This window comes from Monomorium pharaonis, chromosome 1, assembly GCF_013373865.1.
Source record: "Monomorium pharaonis isolate MP-MQ-018 chromosome 1, ASM1337386v2, whole genome shotgun sequence".
NCBI classification, from domain to species: Eukaryota; Metazoa; Arthropoda; class Insecta; order Hymenoptera; family Formicidae; genus Monomorium; species Monomorium pharaonis.
This window is the reverse complement of record NC_050467.1, coordinates 39,034,037-39,058,036: the sequence shown is the minus strand read 5'-3', so window position 1 is coordinate 39,058,036 and position 24,000 is coordinate 39,034,037. Positions and strand designations below refer to the sequence as shown.

The 24,000-nt window shown below is 40.3% G+C and overlaps 1 protein-coding gene and 1 pseudogene across 1 annotated transcript in view; one reads left to right on the top strand and one right to left on the bottom strand.

The window, feature by feature from the left end:
* The window catches only part of LOC105836440, a 37,581-nt pseudogene extending 19,566 nt beyond the window's left edge, over nucleotides 1-18,015 (top strand).
* The window catches only part of LOC105836444 (zwei Ig domain protein zig-8), a 27,390-nt gene continuing 21,208 nt past the window's right edge, over nucleotides 17,819-24,000 (bottom strand). Inside the window, exons 3-6 of the mRNA XM_012680476.3 lie at nucleotides 23,729-23,939; nucleotides 22,485-22,612; nucleotides 20,298-20,466; nucleotides 17,819-18,255 (exon numbers count right to left, since the gene is read on the bottom strand). Coding sequence (XP_012535930.1) covers nucleotides 18,149-18,255; nucleotides 20,298-20,466; nucleotides 22,485-22,612; nucleotides 23,729-23,939 — 615 coding nt within the window. The 3' untranslated portion in view covers nucleotides 17,819-18,148. The remainder of the gene's footprint in view (nucleotides 18,256-20,297; nucleotides 20,467-22,484; nucleotides 22,613-23,728; nucleotides 23,940-24,000) is intronic.

The window sequence follows — 24,000 nt, the reverse complement described above, 5'->3', positions numbered from 1 at the left end:
CATTTTTTTCTATTGCACCGGCAAAGTGCCCAGAGTCTTTATACGCGATTCTCGCGTCGGTGTTTAAAGGCGCGTAATAAAAGAAACGGGACGCGCGCGCGCGCCATCGTCCCGCAAAACGGCGCGCTACCTTTTTTCCTCCCTCTCTTCCCGTAAGGGCGTAAGGGAAGCGTCGGAGGAGCGCTCAAGTGGAATTTAATTCGACAAAACAGCCACGCATACCGACCCCGTGGAATCCGAGTCGCCGGCGATTTTCTCCGAGTACATTTTTAAGGAGTAATATACGACGGAACGAGGAGGCAGGAAATAAATGCGAATGAATTATGAATGCCAACTGTTGTGAAATTATTTCCTTCCTGCGACGTGTTTCAAGAATATTAGTTAGATCAGGTTACGAGGGGAAAAAAGGAGATAATGTATGTAGATTTAATTGCAACTTTTGTGATGTAACCTGCATATGTTACCGATTATATATGATATCGAATGTAAAATATCAAATTAAAATCAAAATCGAATACATGAAAGAAGAGCAATTTGATTTATTATTTATAATAACAATTTATACTATTACTAACAATATTATACTTAACTCATTTATAATAACAATTATATTAGATATAAAGCTATGTATAAAATTCATGAAAGTTCGGGCGAAAATAATAATATCGGACCTTTATTTGGTTCCAACGAAAACTACCGGTTTAAATTTGACTTTAAAATAATTTCTGGGGTTGCATTGCGGTCTCTCGGATAGACATACGAAGTGATATTTAATTCATGACTATTCACCAAACAGCACAGTGCGCGGCGCGCGGTTGGGAAGTTTAGCGACCGACAGTTTCGAGTTTATATACGCGAGTAGGAGCGAGCGGAGCGCGACGAAAGTCAAAGTGGAGCATTTCGTATGGAGGAAGAGTCTCAAAGAGAATTGCGTGTAATGTGCGACTTTGTCGTGGATTGCACAAAAGTGCCTCTAGCGATGCGGTATTGACAGATACGTACAAAAGCCTCGACGGACTCTGATTTTGTTTCCATTTACATGGAAGAGGGCGAGACAAGCCCTTAAACGATATTGCCTTATAGCCTCAACATCATTAATTCAACTGACACGTTCAAGTTTGCTGTATTATTCATGGATTTTTTCAAAATCTCAGGTCTTCTGATTTATTTTATTTTTCATCACTATTCCGATTGTGTGCGCACCTGTTTTTAGGTTTTGAGAAGTAAATGGAGAATTACGTTTGTGTTCTTCTAAAATTATAACTTATCAAGTTTATCCATCGAGGATAAACTTTTATGGCGTGATATACAATTCTACGATCCTTTTCTTCACAATGCTACATTTATCTTACTCCACTTCGATGGAATGTCGGCGACTTCGGGGATTGTCGTTAAAGCTCGTAATTAGAAACCTCATCGTCTCTCACGACGCAATCATGCTGGGAGTGCTCTCGTGTGTTGCTTTTTCCGGATTGCAGCAGCCGCGGCAGTAAGAAAGGGCAGTTCACGTAAGAGATCGGCGCGTGACCAGGATTTTGCAGAGCGCAGTGTGTCGCAGAGTTAAAGCGGGTATTTCAACCCGAAACCCAAGCGCCATCGACTACCCTCGACTTCACCGGTCACGCTGCGCTTTGTCTCTGATTTCCAGCGAAAGCATTCTGGAGTTATGAAACCCCGGAGACAGAGGAACTCCGTATTCTTTCCGGACGGTGATTCAATATCTTTCGTGGCCGGGGAAAGGCCGTGTCGCATGAAAGCTGGAGAACGGGGAAAAAGAGAGGAACCGTGGAGAGTAAGAATAAGAGGGTCGACGGTGGGAGAGGCGAGAATTGGATTTTCGCGTCTCCCTAAAGCTGACGTGATATTATCCATCGAGGGGGTGCGCACTCCGGGAGTTACTAGGATCAGCTGCTAAGTCCCTCTACCATGCGCGAGTTATTGCTATAGTGGTACAAAATGATTTCTTCATAGGAGGATACATAGATTCTGATGTTCCTTTGCGGCGTACCGTGCATTACGCAAGCAAAAAAAATATCCTATATAAAATATAACGATAACTAAGGCCTGGTCAATAGCTGGAGTAAGCATGGAGTGAGAAGTAAGACTAGGGGTAAAAGGGTTAATCCAGCGTAAGAAAGCTAACGTAAGGGCGTGAGCGAAATAAATTATTTTCATTTCGTCTTACTTCTACTTCTGCTTTTTTTTTAACGCTCGGTCAATCACAGCGCAGAAGGAAATTACCTTACTCTTACTTCTTACTCCATGCTTACTCCAGCTTGTAGACCAGGCCTAAAATTGTTGCAAGTGTTCACAAAACAAAAATTGGCCAAGTATTAACGGGACGTTTTATTTTTGAAATTTGTTAAGGAAAACATATTGAGATTTGTGAGACATGTCGTTTATGAGAATAGAATGCATGTTCCGCTAAACTTTTCGAAGATAAAATGTAGGCCATCCACCAGACGCTACTATAGTTCTTAACTTTATTTGGGTTATTTCCGTATTACTTCCAGCAGTACTCGTCGTAACTCCAAGAAGTAAATCAAGAACTAGAGAAATTCATTACCTACGATGCATTGTTCAAAATTGAAGGTATATATTACTCAAGACATCTTTAACAGATGTGAAAACTAACGTTATTTCAGTTGCGATGTAAATGGAAATATAATGAAAGCGTAAAACTAATTGTAATTTTAAAGCTCGAAAGGATCGACCGCGCAGAAACGTTTTAATTAATTTTTCCAATTTTAACATCAATTTCTGAAACAAAAGGTAAAATAAAAATTTAAAGCAAATATTAAAATTAAAAATTAAAATGTTACGATTAATTAAATAAAATTTTCCCGGATTAATTCCATCATTATTTGTCGGACGACAAAAGACGCTGGACTGTCGTCTCGTGGATGTGTGGATTAAACCGCGTGAATCAGCAAAAGCGACCGGAAGTGCATCGGATAATCACGGTATTATAACACACGGCCGGAACTATTATAGTGTCTTCGGCCTCTTGATAGGATTAGAATTCCCGCGCCTAGTCCGGGCTGGGCTTATACTGCGTGGCTATTAACTGACTTGCAAATTGGCCTTATTCAGTTTCTCTCCGTTAAACGAGCACCGTCGACGAACGGCAATACGCTCGGTCGCTCGTTCGCCAACCGGGCGATATCCGGCTGCGATTAGTCGATTTCTGTACCGTGGCGCGGAGCCGAGAGAGCTAGACGGATAGGATAATCCGATAATTCTATTAACCCGCATTGTAATGCCATAAAGTTTCACCTTAAACCACCACGCGACCGCCATCGTCATCTGCGGCGACCTCGGCGGCCGACGCGCTTATTCCGCAGAAAATTATGTTCCCAATGCGCCGTGAACCGCAGGCATCGCGTCGAGCATCACGAAGATTAGGCTAGTGGAATAAATATATTATTCTGACATTCTTTTAAATCAGATTTGTCTGTAAATTATTTATACGTTGGATTTTTTTAGTTGAATAAAGATTTATATTATTTTTTGATACTCAATAGAAAGTATTTTTATGAATCAACTGATATCATTTATTATAACATGAAGGTACGAGCTTATTGCAGAAATATATTTTTTTCGCTTTTGACAAAATGGGTTAATGATTTCATTGAAACTGATGCCGAAAACCTGATTCTTTGCACCGTACTTTTCCTGTTTGCTCCTCGTTCATTTTGTCGACGGCTTATCTACGACGGCTAACTTTGAGAATGGCAGCGTATATCCCAGAGATCTGTATTCGTGCTGTGCCAGTCCGAGATCAAGCTTCGGCTTCATCGAGCGAATTCAATCCGACCAACTCGGTAATTCGTTCCTGGCGATTCTGCCTTCGCTTTGTCGCAAGCGTCACAATTTCTCTCTTGTTAGCCAGCAGAATTCGACGAAGGATCCAGACTCAAATTTCACAAAGAATGGCTTTGCTCTTAGAGTAGTTTGAGAGAGAGAAAGAGATAGTGTGTGTGTGTGTGTGTGTGTGTGTGTTGCGTGTGATTGGAATCGTTAATATCTTACATTACATTAATGAGAAAATAAGCGTTTTTTTTATCTTTAAATAATCTATATAATTCACGATTAATTTAACGTTGTATTTTTTCGCAATTCTAAGAAAAATGCATAACTAAAAATAAAATAACGAATTAACAAAACGGAAAGAATAAAAACTTTCCGTGACTACGTAGCTCCGAGAATTGAATCCAATTTTTATTAAAATTACATCGATTAAAACTCATTTCAGTCTCATGTTACATGTTGGGTAGACTGCGGTGTTTACCTGCCGCGACGCCTATATATCGATCGGCCACTCGCAGCCACGCGGAATTACGTTTCGTTGTAAGCCACGCCGTGTCGGCGGCACGTAACGCGAGAACGAACGTCATTACGTCGCTATTTCATCGCGAATGACATATCGCGGGTAAGGTCGGGCGTTACAGCTTTGCCATTCCGGCATCCGTCGTCCGCCGGTTACTACCGCTCCTGTCGTTCGTGTAACACGCTCTTACATAGATGAAATTGCTCCTCCGCCATGCCGGGATGGAATTCTCATGTGTCGGAAGACCGATTATTCGCCGTTTGCCGTTTGCGAATCGGGAGTATCGCGTTTATTATGCGCAGATTGCGTGAGGAAAGGGTCAACGAGATGATGTATAAGGAGTATACATTTCCCGGATTACCCGGGCACTTTGTTTCATCCACGGATTCCTTCGGTCCGCTCAACTATTCACGTTCCCGTGAATTATCCATACCCTCATCTTCCGAGTACTCTCTTTCGAGTATTATCACTATTTATAATATCCTGACGGAGTGAGTATCCGAACCGTCGGTTACCTGCGCGAAATTGCTTCGCTAATACACGGAAGACGGAATTACGGGCGTATACGTAATTAAGCGAAACGCGCGAATTATACCGGTTACTTTGTTAAGCGGCGGGACGCCGCGCCGTCTCACGGCGCTGCCTGCGTTGGATTAAGTTTTTCGACCGAAAACTCGCATTAGCTTAATAAACGTGGCAGTGTCCATAGACCGCGAAGTTGTGTTTCGGTAATTTACAGCTACTTTGCTTGCACGGCACGTCGCGGCGGGCGCGCGCACGCTTGTAGTGCCGTGGGGTGTCGTGCATGCACAACGAAACTGTAAGTTAACTACGTAATTCGTTTACTAATTATCGACACCGCCGTTGTGGCGTGTGATATAGCGGCGATTATTACCCCGGCATTTTCGGAAAAAAAAAAAAAAAAACAACGGGCGATAAGGTAACCGAGAGTAATTGAAAAAGTGTGATGCATTGGGTCGCGAAGTTTAAGCGCATTATCTTGGCTGACGTTATCGTGGCTGATGGAGTAGTGAAAAATTAGTTTGCCTCGAGTTGATGCCCCTCGGCGCTCATCGCGAAATTGGTAATTAGTTAAAAATTATTATCGGCCCGCGATTAAATTGCATTAGCCAAGAGAGCCGCCGCCTTACGAGGGGTATACGCGCGGGTTGCCACGTCGACGGAGATGGAGTAAAACATCCGTCCGGTACGCCCGTCTCTCTAGCCACCGGCGCAACGTGTCTCGTTTTTACCCTGAAACGATGCATTACGGTAATGACCCGACGGGCAACAGCCGCGAACGCAGTCTCCCGCTAATTTCATCGCGCCGCATTGCGCTTCGAGTTGCGCTCAACTCGCGCGTCGCGACGCACTGCGTCGGCAAACGACGCGACGGTGTATATATATATTAACAAGAGAGCACGAGAGAGAGAGCGAACGAGAGAGTTAACCGGCTAAGCAACCACGCTCGGTGCACTATCTAATCACCAAGGTACCGAGAGTGCTTTTAAACCTCCTGGCCTCCTTCCGCAGTTACATCCTTATTCATATGAAGGCCTCTATTAGACCTTCCATTATTCTGATTATATCGCGAAAGAGAACCTTGTGAAATATATTATAATTAAAATAGAGTTAAGTACCGCCCACATCCTCCAATTCCTTTCATCCCTCGGAGAGAGCCCGGTCGAATTGTGCAACCCTGATCCCCGGCGGGTTTTCTCGCCGTTATAATCCCGAGTTGTCGATAATAATTGTTTCGCGACGAGAAGACTCCCGCCGCGCTCCGTGAGAACTCGTGATTACCACGAGTGGTTCTCGCTCCTTTATCCCCAGAGCTTAAGGATTAAGGTTTGAGGGGCGAGATGACACTTTCGCCGATAAGTATCGCTAAAGATACGGCGGGATGCGCTCAATGAATTTGTTTCATTATTTCGCGTACCGAACACCGGGGTGTAAAGCGTTTCGCGTGCGAAAACGTTTCATATTGGATCTCGCCCTGTTTTAATCCGACAACGATAAAATATTGAAGCAAGATATGGAATTTATGTGCAACACAGTGGATATGTGTGTATATGGGCTCGGATGAAAATAAATACGGCCCGCGGAACGGTGTCATAAATCTGCGCGCGGTAAAATGCGCTTTGAACGTTTATTTCCGCGAATTTTCGCGCCTCCCCCTCTATTAGAGCGGCACCGTTGAATCGTCGAAGGAGTCTGAAATTCGATTATGAAATCCAATTTGAACGCAACGATGGTTCCGAAACCCTGATTTTCATTCTGACGTTCCGCTCCGTACCAAAGCGCGAATCCCTGGCTCGTTTTAGAAATAATGCACCGTATGACCTACTTTAGCGATAACTTTCTAATGGTTAGTTCTCACAATTCGGAATTCACCATAAAATTTCACGTGCGCATTCAAATTAGCTGTCTAATTATTTTATACATGTGTATCGTATATTGTCAAACTTCCAGCACGTGTCTTTAGAAACATGCAATTTACGAGTAGTCTGACATATTTTCGTAAGTTTCACGGTGAAAACGCGAGAGCATGGTTAGCTACTCCTGTACGTTATATATTATCTCTCCATTTCATTAAATACAGTTTATCTAAATACACAGGAAAATATACAAGAGCAACTTGGCGCATTACGGAATTTTTGTGCTACACGGAGTGCTCGTTTCCCTTCCCCAGAAACGCGTGTTTTTTTCCATTGCAGCACGCTAATGACTTCCGCTTTGAAAAGTCTCTGGAAAGTGCAGCGGCGTTTGACTACACATACACACACACACATATACTTGGGGAGGTATTAATAAAATATTCAGCAAAGCAGGGATCGCTTGAATCTAGCCGGCCATCGACGGCGATACAGGTACGTGTACAGGTAAATGGGAAAGAACATGCTCGTGATCGAATAGAAAATCCACCACCAATAGCACCACACATCAGCGCACTTCCAGGACACGAAAATCATGAGCTAAATCCCGCAGTCCGGAGCCGTCGGAGTCGTCGTAAAAATCTTTCGGTGTAATTCGTCGTTTTGGGAACATGTCGACACCTTAACTTCGAATCGGATCATCGTGACAAATTTAGGATCCACTTGGTACGACAAAATTAAGTTGTTTGTCTACTTCGCTGAAGATAGAAATCCGCGATAATAACCGTCGTGGAATTTCGGATCTCGAGTCTTTTTTTGGATGAGAGAAAAAACACGAACGTCGAGAAAATAATATCTTCGGCTATTAATGTTCGTGAAGCAAGGCGCATATTCGCGGCGGAAATCCTCGTAGCAGTTATTTCAACGTTTAATTGTATTAACGCGCGATAGACGGTGATTTAAACCAACGATTTATCGCTCGCTCCGAGGGATTTATCGCGCCGTTACGCACGTGAGGCCGTTCCCGTTCTGTCGCACGTGCGTTACGGACATTCGGATTTTGCTGGTGACAATGTCATCTGGGCAAACTTGTCGCCGTCGCGTGATCGGTCGTACGACCTGTCGTCGTTGTGTCAGAATTTTGGAAGCCAGCTAGCTAGCTAGCGTGCACAGAAACACTTACGGGGTGTCAAGTTACAAGTGAAATCTCTTTCTGCTATTTTGTTATATAAAATAGATATCATATATATATACGGATTGGCGCGACGTACATGGTAGTTAAGCTGGCACGCGATAATCGATTTATCTCTAAAATCGCGCGGTTTTAAGAACAATGGTCAACATTTGTTCGGTGCTAAACCGCGTCTAAACCGCGCTCTCGACATAACTGTGTAAACTCACCTGGCATACATCAGGTTCTCCTCGATAACACTACCGCATGCGTGTCGATCCTCGGACACATAACGTATCCTAAAATTGTTTGCATAGTTCATTAAACGTGTTATCTCTCGCGTGTAGGACGTTGGTGGGACCTTTCGGATTAATTATTCGACGTGGCATTTCGTCGAAATGGACGACCGTAGGGCGCGCGGTTGCGCGCTATTCGCGCCAAATGAACGCAATTAGCCGTTAATCGAGTGACTGAGATATCGCCGGGAGTCCCAGTTTAATCCCGAAGTCGAAGTCGCATTATTGGCCGCCACGGGGAAACGGACCCTCGCGTTAATTCACGCGGGCCACGTCAGCCGTCTGATAACTATAAATGACGAGTTACGTTGACAAATTACGACAAATCGCGGCAATTTAACATTGCTCGTTCGGGAATATTAGGAGCGAGCACGCGGAGGGGAGCGATTGGTACTTACAATGGAGTCCACGCGCCAGGATAAGAAGTTTCAATCCAGTTGGAAATTGCCTCCTTCCTCGGTCGATCTGAGTTGGAGGGACAGCAGCCCGGTGAATCCATACCATCGATCCATCCGCGTGGGGATGACGCGTCCGAAGTAGACCCTTCCAGACGCGGGTGACCAGAGTGAAACTGGAATTAGCGGCTCACCGGAATTCGAGTGCAACGCGAACGATGCGAATTCCTACATCGACGCGTGTTCTTGCAGCACTCTTTCGGAAGAGATGGAAAGTCGTGGTTGCTGCAAAAAGAAACAATTAAAAGAGATTTATAAGAAAATCAAGACAAAATTGTAAAACGCTGTCAAAGAAATTTTTCTAAATTTGCTTAGACAAATAGCAGATTACTTCGACTATATATTGTCTTATTGTGCTTTTAGAAAATTTAATATTTTCGTTTTCTCGATAAATGATTATAAACGTAGAATGTAATCAATTGATAGAAAAATAGCGTTAGAGAAATTAGAGAGTTAGATGGCTTGAAAATTGTATTTGCCTTTGACAAGTTTTGTGACAAACTGAATAAAAAATATACGAAAGTAAAATTTTGAGAGATATATTTGTACAACACATATACAGAGAGAAAGATTTCTTTAGATTGAATAAATAGTTTTATTCTACTATTCCAAAACATATTCTTTTTTTTAATAAATTGTTTTAATAAATTTTGTATACATTTCTTTAGATTTAATAAAATTTATTAGAAACAAAGAAATATATGCTTTGGAATAGCCGAACAAAATTTATAAAAATATATAAAACACTAACAAAATAATAAAACATGGTTTATTAAATTTAATGAAATCTTTCTCTCCCTGTAGAAAATAATAATCCTAATAATAATCTGATCCTTTAAGTATTTACGTACAATAACTCAACGCGTCTTTAAAATTGTCGTAATATTTTTTTTTTCAATTAACATTACCGCCATTCGCAAAGGCGCAAAATATTCCTTCTGTGAGGTGAGCTGCCAAAGCTGAAGGAAGCGTTGACTGCACGAGGGTGGGCACAGTAGTACAAGTCGACTAAAACGAGAATGCTGCCATACGGTTAGATTGTAGATTGCGGACGATAAAGTTAATGTGCACCGCCGGCAGAATACGGTGCCGAACGCCACACCGTCGGAGGATGAAATATCGTCGCTAATGTCTACCATTTTCTGTGTGCTTCGACGATTAGGCACCGCGGCTAACTTAGAAGCTCGCTCCTTGAGCGATATCACGCGACCGGATGGAACGTTAAAGGAGGGAGCCGTGATTTTTGCCCTCCTGCGGTACAAGCAGTCCGACTTCGTATGGGATTGCAGGATCGACTTCGTCGAGTGGCAATGCGGGCTCTATACCAAAGGGTCTTTCGTTTATACGTCAAAGGTACTAACCCTAACTAGCCGACTATCTTCGCTTCGAAAATGGGAAACGCAAAATAATATTGCCCAGGAATATTCCTCCCTCGAGCCTAGATATTGCTTACATATTCCGCTCTAAACGGTCTGACTCTAAACATTACCGTTTAACGTTTGTTCCCAAATACCGATCGTTTGGCTATCCGCGACGTTTTACGAAAGTGCCATTTCGCCGAGTCGCGGATCTTTCGGAATTGCCAACCGTTCCTCGCGATAAAGGCGGAAATCGCGGCGGATCGTGCGATAAGTAAACCGTTCCCGAATTGCCGCACGTGTGTAGCTCGGAATGGCGCGTTTACTAGAAGACGCGCACTGACTGTACGGAGGAGAACGTGTCCGACGTCCTGTTTTCCGCGCACCTACAACCCCCAACAGCGCGAATCAGCGAGCCTTCGTAGAGGACTTCCGACGGACCGCGGTCGCGGGTCTACCCAAGTGGTTCGTTTGCGGTGTGATCGCGGCGGAGGAGATTCTTGTGACCAATTTGGAAGGACGACGTACGATTCCGGTCGCCAGGCTGGAGTTCGTGATAGAACGTTGCGGGGGGTTGGCGAGCGGCCGTCCGACGAGGAATGGAACTACTTCCTGGACGATTACGCGGCAGCGCTTCACCACGGAACCGGCGTCGACGGAGGAAAGCCGCGAGCTCCTTCAGGTACAGAATTCGCCCAAACTGTAGTAACAAGCTAATGAGCTTGCGGTGAAATAGTTCTTATTCCTTCCCTCCCTCCTTCTATATTCGTAACGTAGAAAATTTGGCTGAAGTTAACTAGCTCGAATCTCGCTTCCCTTGTTACATTCCCTGCGTTAATTACTTTAGTATCGGATTATCGCGACTGAACGATTCATATTAATATTCGCTAACATACTTTGCTCGATACTCGTAATATCACCAGGTATTAAATTAATTAATGAGCAGCGTGTAATAAAGGAAGAAATTTAAATTTATCTTTGCGAGTTGAATTTCAGTTTTATAAGAAAACTGTTTCATTTCTTTAATATTTTATTTCCATCGCGATAAAATAGCGACGGGGCAATTTTGTTTCTCTCATACGGATTTTAGTTTCAATTAAATTAACCACCTGCATTTATAGTGGACCTTGGATTAATATCAGTTCTTACGTATTTTTTATTTGCTCTTATCGCTCGCCTCATCCGTATAAAATCCGTGATCTCAAAGTGGAAAACTGCTGTTCTTTCAGAGGCATATCACGTGTTGAACGATCGATTGCGTCAGAATAGAACGCGTGTTTATTTCGTACTCCCCCGATTCGCGCTAATAATAAACGCGGTTACGAGGTAGCGTAGGAAACAAAACCAAACTGTGTTAATTATTCAAGGCGCACGAAAACATCCTTACATTAAACATGCTTCGAGATGCTGCCGCGTGATACCATTAACTCTTAACTGATGAAACAAAATTAAAGGGCTTGTGATAACAAAACGCGCTAAGCCCTACAGGAGGGAAAGACGCACGAGATCCTTAACTGATGTTTATTTATTGATTCCGCAAGCACGTTTTATTTTCATGTATGCTAGCAACTCCTCATTCACCATTCGTCACTCATTCCATTTTTCGTGACAGTAAAATTTTATTATGGGTTGTTGGACTTTGCTTCAATTAAGTGACCTCGTAAAGAAAAGCGTCACGTGAGAGATCCTTTACTAATTTATTACATCGATTACTTATGTGAAGTACTCCTTAAGTTCCGTGTCGCGCGCACGTAAATTAAGAGTCAAATACGTGCTTATCTCTAGTTTCTATTTAGATTGTCGTTGAAAGCACTTCCTTCAAAGGGAGTGCGCAATTGACATGTATTCGCGGTGAACGATATTTTGTTCACGTAGGGAGCAAATCTCGCACGCGATCTATCGTCCCTCGATTGGAAAGAAGAAGCGGAGGATGCCTTCTTGAAATTCGACGTCATCTGACAATCTCCCACGATTCCCCGATTGAGACATTCCGCGATTTCATTAAATTAATTTCGCTTCGCCGACCGTCGAAATGTGGCCTCGGCAGATGCGGGAGGGAGAAGGGGGGGGGAGATCCAATTCGCCCCGACGGATGAATTTATTCGAACTTTCCGGAATTAAAGCCGAGAGTTTTGCTATGAGCTCCCCGCAACGAAAGCTAAGATCCTTTCGCATAAATCGATATCAATATCGCTCGTCCATAGAGATGTTTTCTGGCTGCCTTCGCGAGAAATTTAGAGAAATTAAAGACCGCCGATTCGCAATGTGAGATGAGAGACACGAGAGACATTTGGATCTTGAAGCCTAGCCATTTGTGCTGCGGAAATGGCATCGTTATACTCCAAGAATATCTTGCATAGGGTCGAGCAGCGAAGCCCAAAAATTATTATATTATACAAAAGTACATTGGTACGTTTTGTGCAATCGCCCAATTGCGCAAGAATCGCACTCAACTTTTGAATCGCGTCGTTTATATTTCAGAACATCCCTTACTGATTAGAAAAAGACCAAGTTTAACATATACTAGAACACAACGTTCTCTTCGTCCAGAAAAGCGTTTCTTCGATTCAGCTCGAAGCCATACGCTCTCTCGACCTATCACGAGGCGATTTCACATCTGCAATACTGCCGTCCAGGCGAAGTATAAAGAAGAGACGCAGACGCAGGAAGGGGGACCCCGAGGAACCAGCAGCGGATTGGTACGCGATCAAGGATGGGACTGCGAGAAGCTGAACGAATATTTGAAGTAATCTCTCGTCCGTGCGCGAAGACGTTTCGATTATCCATTCGTCACGCCGCGCCGCCGCGCCACGCCGGCCGACGGCCGTCCGGTCTCCCGGGGACATTCCAGGGAAATTGATAGGGCCCGTGTGCAAATACGCCGCCTTCTTCGCGAAGAGCGCGTTCGTCCGAGAACGTTCGGGCAATGGAACGTTTCGCCGATGATAATGGCCTCACCCTGCCCTCCCCGTCGTTCCTTTCTCGAATGACAAATCGAATAAGATTTTTCGATGACACGACGTATATTCGACGTCCAAGTAATTGCGAGTAAGGCGGAAATATATTATCCGCGGTTTTGCTCGTGAATGGGCCCGGTGTCGGTGTGTTGGTGCGTCTTATTATCACGCGGAAGGGATCGTTCTCGAAATGTGCATTCCAGCGAAGATTTCGCTGCTGTTCCGTTTTAACGACTTCGACGAACGGTCATCTTTGCCACGGCGGAAATAGATAGCGTCTTAATGACGATCGAATGAGGATAGAGAGAGATTAGTAAAAAGATAAAGATATTGTATTATTTTTGTATTATGCAAATCAAAATTTAATAGTTCCCATTATTCTATAATGATTTTACACATATTAATTTTATATACTTTACGATTTTATTTCATCTTACAGTTTTTACGTAAGCTTAATAAACTTAATTTGTTTAATTGGAAATCTTATGCGACTTAATTGTTAGAGTCTAAAAGTTATGTTTTAAAACGATATTATGTATGTAACCAATGTTAAAACAATATTATGTTTTATTAATGTTCTAATCATTTAAAAAAAAGAGTAATTTCTTAAATATTGACTCTACACACAATTTTAAACAGATCACCTATAGGTAAAGATTTTTCTGATGCAATAATATAAAATATAAAAGCTTACAATATTTTTTCAGTTTATTATTTATTTTGAGAGTCAATATCTGTGTGGAAAAAGATACGATTGTCTGCGAAGCCATAGTTTATTTACGATAATTGCAGTTTTCAATGAAATACAAGCTTTCATTTTGATTATTGACGCCGAGTGGACTTCTCAATCACTACAAATGTTTCAATTTACCGCACAAAGTTTTTTTTCGCAAAAGCTTGCTCGATACGTATACAAAATGTGTTTTATTCAACTCGTTTCATTTGAATTAAAAATACGCTTAAATCATTTTTGCATACATACAATGCATATCTCACGCTTTTAGTTATGGAAGTTCTAAACTGTGGTATCCATTTCCGCTGCGACACTGAGTGAACGAATTTATTTTTAAAGATAAAACAACAGCTTTATATTGCATTGTGGGCCTTGCTGTTTTAATTCATAATGGCTTTATTGATTTGTGACTTATTTATTTTTTTGTTATTACTTTTTATAAAAAATTAAGTTATCCCGAAGCATGTTATTTTATTACTTTTAATAATAAACTCGATCTAGAAATAAATGATAAGTAAATATTGAAGTTAAAACAACAGTAAACTACTGTAAGTAGAGAGAAAACAAAATTTATTCATAGAATATTCATATTTAAATTTTCAAATTAAAGACAGATCTATTTATATAATTTAGAAAAGAATAAATTAATAAACAAATCATTTGCTTTCTCAAATCAATAGGCTATGAAGGCAAACCGTACTTACAATTTGATTTACCCGAAAATGACAGAAGCCATCGTTCTGATGATACTGGCGGCGTAGAATCACATGGAGAGGCACCATTGCAGCTTCGAATTGTACGGTGTCGATTTCATGCTGGCTGAAGACATGTCGGTCTGGCTGATCGAAATCAATATCAATCCACGTAAGCATCCGCCCAGCTCCAGACTGACAAGACGCCTTTACTCTAACGTGCAGGAGAGCCTGGTGAAAGGTGAGCAGGAAGACGGAAATAAGAAAGTTATCGAATACCACTCGAAAGAAAAGTTCTTTCGAGACAAGGATGACGAAGGAACTTGGTTGAGCGGTAGTAAAACCGGACGATCCACGTGCTATTAACACCTCGTATTAACGTCTCGTACGAGCAGAAATTGCAGGTATCGCTAACCGCAACCTACGATTAGACGAGTTACGCGTTGTCCGGTCAGCCGACCCCCCTCGAGACAGCTGCCTCTCGGTTTGCCAGGATGATAACGGTGACCATAACTCGCGGCGACGTAACGCCGATAAGCGCCACGTGCCCCACGTGATGGATTTACGCGAGGCATTAACCGCGTTAGCGAGATTTCTCGGGTGCAATTATCGAGCCCGAAATGGTCGTACACCTGATTGCATCAATTAAATTTTTTATGCGTACACCTTCGCAAACCATTTCGATCGATGAAAGATCGAATGAAATAATTGAATTGATTTAATAGAAATAATTTTATCACATCTTAGAATACTAATAATTTTTCACTAATTAAAAAAAAATTGTGAAATACTCTTTTAATTTAATTTAAATATGTTACTGTTCAGATATTTATTGCATTGCTTATATCAAAACATTCATATAAAATGATTTGCGCAAAGGTAAAATTAATAAAAATACTGTATGCATATAATTGATAGTAAATTTATCTTTTAAACGTGCATATCACGGTTTTTGTAATATAAAACCTGATTTTAAAAACACGGAGTTATTAAGTTAACAGAAAGAAAAGATATTGAATAAAAATATTAAATTTGCAATAACGAAATTCTTTTATTATAGCTACGAATAAATTTAGACAATAGAGCTTTGTGAGTTATAGCGTTGCATAATCAGTTCTTTCAAATTCTCCAACATTTAAGTTGAAAAGAGGACTTTCAACCTTCCATTCTTTCTTTGTCCCTCATATGCATGGCTTTATATTATTAAATTTAATATCCTATCTTTTATAGAAAAAAGCTGATGTGCGCCGTTTGGATTAATTAATAAAATTGCGCTCGTCTCCCTTTTAATTCATTTTTGAATATTTAATTTTCTGAGCCTGTACCGAACGCAATCATATCAAGTAAAAATATTCAATTTATAAATTTCATTTATTAATTGAATAAAATTTATAAATTAAATAAAACGTATAAATAGATCAATATATTATTATAATTCTCGCAATATCGTATATCTCAAAAATTGGTAATTTTACATTAATTCTTTAACAATTAAAAATAAATAAAATAATTATTTTTTCACATTTAAAAATATCAGATATTAATTTGTTAATTTCAACATTCGAAATAAATCAGAAACCCTTTTTATTTTCACTCTAATTATAAGATAATTTAAATACCGAACATTTATTAATGTGATAATGATTTATTATTATAAACGAAGATGATATTTTGAGGATATAAAAGCAGGTTACAAAGTATTACATATACTTCAAATAAGTAATACTAATAAAATATAAACAAAGACTCTTTCACGTAACGATAAATTCAACGATAAATGCAAAGTAGTACAAAAGCCCACTTAACACAAGACGTTCTACGGACGTCTATAAACATTTTATGAACATCCTTATATCCACAAAGCGTTTATAGCATATATCCGTATAACGCCTGTGCCATCTGGAAGGATTTAAGAACACTAGTATGCAGCAGCGCGCCTAATCTGCTAATCTGTTTTCTGCAAACTCCATCATCGTGCTGTAGTTAAGAGCGATTTTCGGTAGTACGTCGCACGATGAAAATCCCTCGATCGCTTTGCCGTTGCTTACAGTGATAATGGATGTGCCGACAAACGCTTGCGCCGACACGGGCGGCTTCATTCTGGTCTACAAGCAGAGCATAGCCGACTTTCAACCTTACCTCGGTCCCTACCAGCCCCTTTTCGTGGCTGGCAAGTCGATGACATTGCACGAGCAGCGGCCGCCGGAACCGACGCCGAGGAAAGAAAGGAGGGCAAACATTTGCGGTCCCCGGAGCAAGCAGCAACCTACAAGGACCGCCCCACCCATGATCTTACGCTCTAGAGAACCGAACGTGGCGGATCTTATTGACCATTTGAACGCCGCTCGGTGCACTATGGCCAATTGACGTGAAACCCTTTTAGTCGGCGCCATAGGATAAACACGAAAGCGATCGACGAACTTTAAGCGATTTCTTCGATCTTTCAATGTACATGTTCAGTTGCAACAGTTTTAGATTATTATTTACAGAATTAATAAACAACATATATTGGTATACGCGAAATTTTCATTTTTAAACTTTTGGATAGATAAAATTTAAACGTGTTGATACTAATGAAAAAGAGACGTTCAAGATGGTAAACATAAAGAAGCTGCGGAGACTCGTTTTCTGATTAATCGAGGGCACCGCCGTGCGATTGAACGCGAAATTTACGCGCCCGTATTTTTTCACAGTAAATTTAGCACCGCGTCGTAATTAACGAGCGTGAGATAGCGCGGTGTAATTAATGTTGTCATTAGCGAGGCGATGTCCGCGCGCGCCGACATCACTTCTTTCCGCGTCCCCGAGGAAAATCGCGCATGGCTTGAAGATGCGCTATTGAATATAACGACCGTAAACTTTCTCGAAATATAACGAGGTAAACTTCCTCGGTTGCGTGATTGACGGAATACTTTTGCGAGAAAATTGCGACACGATGCATAATCTTGCCGGCGCGCGGCACGGTTTTACACCTGTACTTTCAAAAAGAACACTAGAAAAGTGTACTTACCGAGCAAATCTGCATACATAGGAGGGTTGCTGAAACCGCACTATTTTTCACAATAGAGGCTTATGATTCAAAATTTATTACATGAAGAATATTTTTTAGTTCTCTCCATATCATAATAAATCATAATAAATTCTGCAATTGTTTGTTTTGTTTCTGCACATTTTCTGCAAATATTTAAAAAATATCATGATTTTTTATAAACGTAAATAACACAGTTCTTACTATGTCTAATATTTCGAGTATAATAATAAAAAATGTCATTACTATATAAATAGTTCTTAAATAATTCCATCAAAATTTGTAACGCAAAATGTAAAAAATGTCAGAATTATTGTCAAAAAGTTTATTAATGTAAAGTTATTTGCTTCAATAAATCAGAATCAGCCTCCTCGGCAGCAATCGATGACGGTTCGACAGTTTCATGCAAAAACCTCAGATAAAGACAATCGTTTTATTGATATGTACATACAATAAATTTATTTACAAATAATACAATAAATTTTGACGTCGTAAGTTATTTGTTCTTGATGATATATGTTAACAAAATACTACGCTCTTACCGATTATTGTGCCGTGCTGATATTTGAAAATTCTTTTGGTCACGGAAGTTCGTTTTTTCTTTTTTTTTTAAATGTAAATGGTAATGTTCGGTTTTACCCTGCACAAATATTTATCCAAGAAACCGTTAACGACGTTAAATAGGCAACACGCGATTCTTGGCGATCGCGCTTCTCATTTCATCGTGTGTCGGGATAAGTGTGTCTTCTCGTCTTATATAAACATTATATTAACTATTACTAAAATTATAAAACAAATCGGCTGTGTCTTGCTGTACGAGGAGCTTCCGTCCCCATGATACATCGCAGCTGGATGCTCCTCTGCAACAGAAATTTTCGACATGGCAATCTACGAATGGATTATAAGTGGATTATACGATTTTATCATGCGTGCAAAAAAAAAACATGCGAGCTCTATATTATTCACGTTGGTACTCAGTTTTTAAATTAAGATAAATGAAACGGATAAAGAATAATATGGGAAGCCCAACGTTCACAAACGAGTGAAACAAATGTGATAAAAATAAATGATATGAACTAATTTATTAACAAATATCATTTATTTTTATCATATCTTGTTTTTGCTCATTTGTCGTCGGTGACCCTTTTATATAACATATATTTTTTTCATTTGGATGAAAAATTATAAGTATAAAAAATGAAGAGATACTTGATGAATGAATAGAAATTTTTCTTTTATATTCTATTTAATTTTATTTAAATTTCATCTCCATATGTTAATCTTGCGCCATTATTATATAAAACTCAAGTAATTATCCACCCTTCTCTTCGTGTACTCCAGAAATTAGCAAATACCAACTCAATCGAAAACCGATACAGATTCCTCGCAAGTCTGAAACTAATAATGCACCGGACGTTTAATCAGTTTAGACGACGGGCTAAATTGAAGTTGCCGATACAAAACGAGTTTAAACGCTTTCTGGTAAATTACGCAGACGGCAGGAAGGACAAGGTGGTAACAAATGATGAACATTAACGCGAAACTTTGGATATGTGTATGTACATACGTGGTTTGTTCTGTTTTTTTTTTTGCACAGCACAGGAGCAAGTAAATATTGTTACAAGCAAAAAATATTCGAATAGGAATACGCTGTATTGAATTTTAGGAAAAAAAGCAACGTGTACGGCGTATGCAAGAACAATATCGTAGAGAAATGATGCTGACACACACATGATGACGATAACATATCATCCCTTGGGTACATATCGACCGCACATAGACGGACCGTTTCATCCGGTCAAATTGTCAGCTGTTGTTCCAAACAACACGCTTCAAATTTGTAATTAATATATCAGCCTTTGGGCAATACATTGATCCATTGGTTACGCGTTGTAGATTATTGACGAATCTCTTGATAATAATCGGTAAATATGTTTCAAGACATATTTCATCACGCGTCTACAATTCACTCAACTAATAATCAAGATGAAACAAATCTCTTAAGCTTTCTGTTTAATTTTTTTACATCTATATCACGAATGTTTTTTTCAAATATTTTTTTCAAGTCCTCTTAAATTTACTTAAACCAAGTAGACAGATTAGATCGCGGATAAATATGTAATATTTAAAGACAATGAAACAATACGTGCAATCAGCTTGTAAGCTTTACGTATGTAAAGTCGCATCGCGCTGTGCAACCCGATTGCTTGCTGCGCAAGAGGCAAAAGTTGTAAATTTCGCCGGCTTCAAAAATATATCGAGTTACGAACAAAACGAAAAAGCTCTTTCTTTCAAAACGGACAAAACAATCCGCTTTCGTCGCTTTGATTTTATTTCTCTCGTAACCGGACGTACTCGGAAATTGCGTGAGATTCCGTGCGAAAATCATGCTTTGTCATCGAATGCGCCGCGTTCGATGAGAGAGCAAAAGAAAAAAACAAGATTTCGAAATCCGCTGAATCTCGTAACTGCATGTATGTACGAGAGAGATCTATCTGCGGTGTTCTGCGCCTAATCGACTGGCCGCAACCATCGATTTCAGACTTAAAGCGCGACTTGTCAGGTAAATTCGAAGCTTGCAATATTTACAGAAAAGTCAATCAACGTTACTTTCGCGCAGCTTTCCACGAGTTCTCTCGCAACGCGAGATACGGCGAACGTCACATTTCTCTCAAATCGTTGTAATTGCGGTAAAGCCGCTTGGAGCTCAAATTTTTTTCCAATTTACCGGCAAACCGCGAAATGTTGATCAGAAATAAAAAAAATTCGCGTTGACGGATCGTGAAAAATTGAAAATGAAAACAAATCGCAGAGAGAGAGAAATCAGATTCAACAAAATAATTGTTTTACAGTATATAATAAGTGATGCGAGGTGTACGCATGTATGGAAATGTCAGCTTACCTTTAACAACGTGCACCTTTATGCTGCTAGGATTCGCGTTGCTCGGTTCGCAACGATAGATCCCGGAATCGCTCGGCACGGCTTTCTGGATCATCAAACGACTCGTTGTCTCGGGACCCTTTTCCGTGACGAGACTGATACCGCCACGTGGAGAATCAAAATTGATAACCTGTGAACAAAATTACAACATTTTTGCTCAACTCGTATTTTTCTCATATAATGAAATTACACGCACGATGTATTCGCGTATTAATTGAAAGCAGAAATATAGATATATACATATATAAAATACCAATAGTAGAAGGACATGAAATTTACATATATAATATAATCGAAAATGTTCATAATAACAATGTTATTTAATGCAAAATAATGATGCGATTTAATTATTAATAACAAGAAACAATTAGAAAACATTAATGGTTTACATAATGCAATTCAAATAATTAACTTATCTTTCTCACTCATTCGAAACTAAACTGTTTTTAGAAATAAAAACTTTCTTCAAATTACATGATACATAACTTTGCAAAGAATTAAATTATTATAATAAACTTAAAGCTTTCGCTACGTCACGATTATATGTCGGAAATGAGACCTATCTGGAAGGTACCTATCTGAAACTTTATGCTATTGTAAGTTTCCGAGGAGCTGAACTGATGATAGCTTCGGGGAGCTCTGGTAATACCGGAAATAAAGGCTAACTCCTCTTTTGATTCGCATCGCCTAATATCGAACATGTAGGCGCGGACGTCGTGCGCACGGCGGAGTCTCACCCGCAATCGTTCTCCCTCAAAGACGCCCTGTTTCCTTACGTTTTCATGGAATCCCCGCTTTTTTCCAATGACAACGCAATGACGCCCCTTTGATGGAAGATAAAAGGTACCTTCTCCTTGCGAGGTACGAGGTAAAGAATAGCACAGGAAACGTATACGTTTCTTCCGTATTCTCTTTGAGGATAGACACGCGTAACGGCACGCCCCCGAATGGGAAAATATCCTTCGCCTTTCCTCTTTTGCTGGTTTCTTTTTTTTTTTCGTTTTTTCCTTCCGTGAAAAAGAAGTCGTTCCACATACCTCATCACCGCGTACGGCAGAATCGCTTTGCCGCGTGTGTATCGCGCTGCGGGATAAATGATTATCCGCGAATCGAAAACCGCGGAGAATTAATCGGGAAATAATTTCGTTTCTTGGCTGCCGCGCGCGCGCACGGCCAGTCTTTCTATTTCGCATTTCACTTTGATCAACGTGCGCGATAGTACCTTGCGAAAATTGCATTACCTGCTGTTTTTATTCTAGTAAAAGCACATACCCGGCGAGTGTGCGGCGCGAGTATCTCCAGCGACCGACAGCACATACCGATGTATCGGCAATCAGCCGAGAAATTACTGTCTCCCCGACTTTTTTTTTTTTATCGATTTCTCGCTCGCTAGTTTTTACTACACGTACGAGCATCTCATTAGCCGCGCGGAATAATTTCCGCTCGGCCGCGATACCGTACCCGGAATTACAAATATCGGGCCCGCAGAGGAGAATTAAAAATTATCACGTCATCGTGAATAAAACGACGCGACGCGACGCGATGCGACACGACGCGACGCCGCGGACGTTACGTCGCAAAATTATTCTAACGAGTTCGTCAATATTAATGGGTTCCATGGTACAGTGTGCTCTCTTTGTGCTGTCCTGTGAAATGCGCGTTTACAATAACTTTCGTTGCACAAAGTGGTATTAAAAGCACAAAATGCATTTTCCCATCGCGAAGAAAATACGCGCCGACAGACCGTATTAATCATGCGTGTCTGTTGTTGCTCGACGCGGCAAAGGGCGTCGTTGCTCGTCGCGAGATAAATTGCGGACGGAAAATCGGAGACAGAGCATCGAGTCACAGTCTGGAATTCCGGGAGGGACGGGACCATTGTGCACGCGAAAATTATAAAACTAATCCGTGATTATAGAAACAAATTTTATTGAACTTGCTGTAATTTACTTGCTTCGTACGAGCAAAACGTAAAGCCTGCAGGATCCCAATTTTTTAAATTAAAACTTTAAATCAAATCCTATTATAGAAGTTTTGTTTCAACGCAAACACAAAAATCAAAACCGTTTAGAAAGTTTAAGAAGTTTATGCCTCTACGTGTAGAAATTTGTTATCTCTCAGTGATTTATTTGCGGGAGTAACACTCACCTCCGAGTTATGACTCCAGGTCATCGTTGGGGGTGGCTCGGGAGCGTATTTTACGACGCATGTTAGATTGATAGTGCTGCCCTTATTGACGAAGAGGTCCGGGGCTCCGATTATAAGGGTTACCGGCTCTAAAACAAAGAAGAACGATCGATTTAAGTGGCCTGTAGTTACTGGACAAGAGGATTGATTAATCCGGCGATATAATTCTCGCTGTATATTTTCATCGTGTACAATATTTTTATCGCTCAACACTCAACCCTCAACCGAGCCCAACATAAAGCGAGCTTTTCGGGTCAAGTCGCGTCGATAAAATCCTCCTTGCCTGTACGGCCTGTTTAAACTATCACTACGGTCATTAACGAGATATCTTCAAGGGTATACGATATCATACTTAAATATAAATGTGTGAAGCGTAGAGTGCACCTCACTTTTTTTATGTTTAACTAGCAGACATTTCATTATTAAAGAAGATATTGCGTAATTATATACAGAAAAAAATGTAATATAGCCAATAACATATGTGATTGCGGGCTGCCAACTAGATAAACTACTCAATATAATAATATTTGCTATTAATGCAAGTACAATGTTGATACTGCAATAGCATATATTATTGTATTAAATATATCTGTGTAATTGGCAGCCCGCAATAACATATCTTATTAAATATATTACTTTTTTTTCAGTGACAAATGTACTATAGATATAGAATAATATCTTTCATATAAAAAAAACTTAGATTAAGGAATTGGATTTAAAAGAATATTTAAAAGAAAATATAAACAGGATTTCAATATATATATGCTTTCTACAAGTCGAGACTAATTTTGTGAATCAAAATTCCGCTTCGCATGCAGAAGTTAATTAAACGATGTTTATATTAACGCAAACCAACTACAGAAGATACAACTCTGCACTTTCTTCAACTAAAACTTTTGAAGTTATATTGCATCCAAGGGAACGTTTGAGTCAAACTCATGATGTTGCTAGGAAATTTATATCGCTCCAAATAAATATGTCTCTCAATGAAGTGAAGTACGACTTTGAAGTTTCGTCACCGAGGGAGAACTCGAAGAAAATTAGAAATTCGAGAGTTTTGCCAATAAGATCGTTATAGAGTACAATATTGACATGATATTCATATTTAGATATACAAGTCGCTCTACTTGGATTTCATTTCTTCTTGCGAATCAGAGAAAGTTAAAAATTAACATAAAATTATAGAGACTGAATTATTTGCTCACCGACTATCGTTAAGTACACGGGGTGGCCGATGGGCGGGGTCGTAGATATTTGGCACTCATAAATCCCGGAATCCTTACGCTGAGGATATCGTATCCTCAAGGTCCAGTCCTCCGTATGAGGGGAGTGTAGTGCCTCAAAGCGTTGATCGCTGGTATAAGTGTAACGACCAACTGTTAACAGATGTATATCTCGGTGCCTCACCCAGGAAACCTAAAAGGAAACGTACAATACGTCATCTCAATATACTTGCTTTTTTCTAAAAAAAGACGTA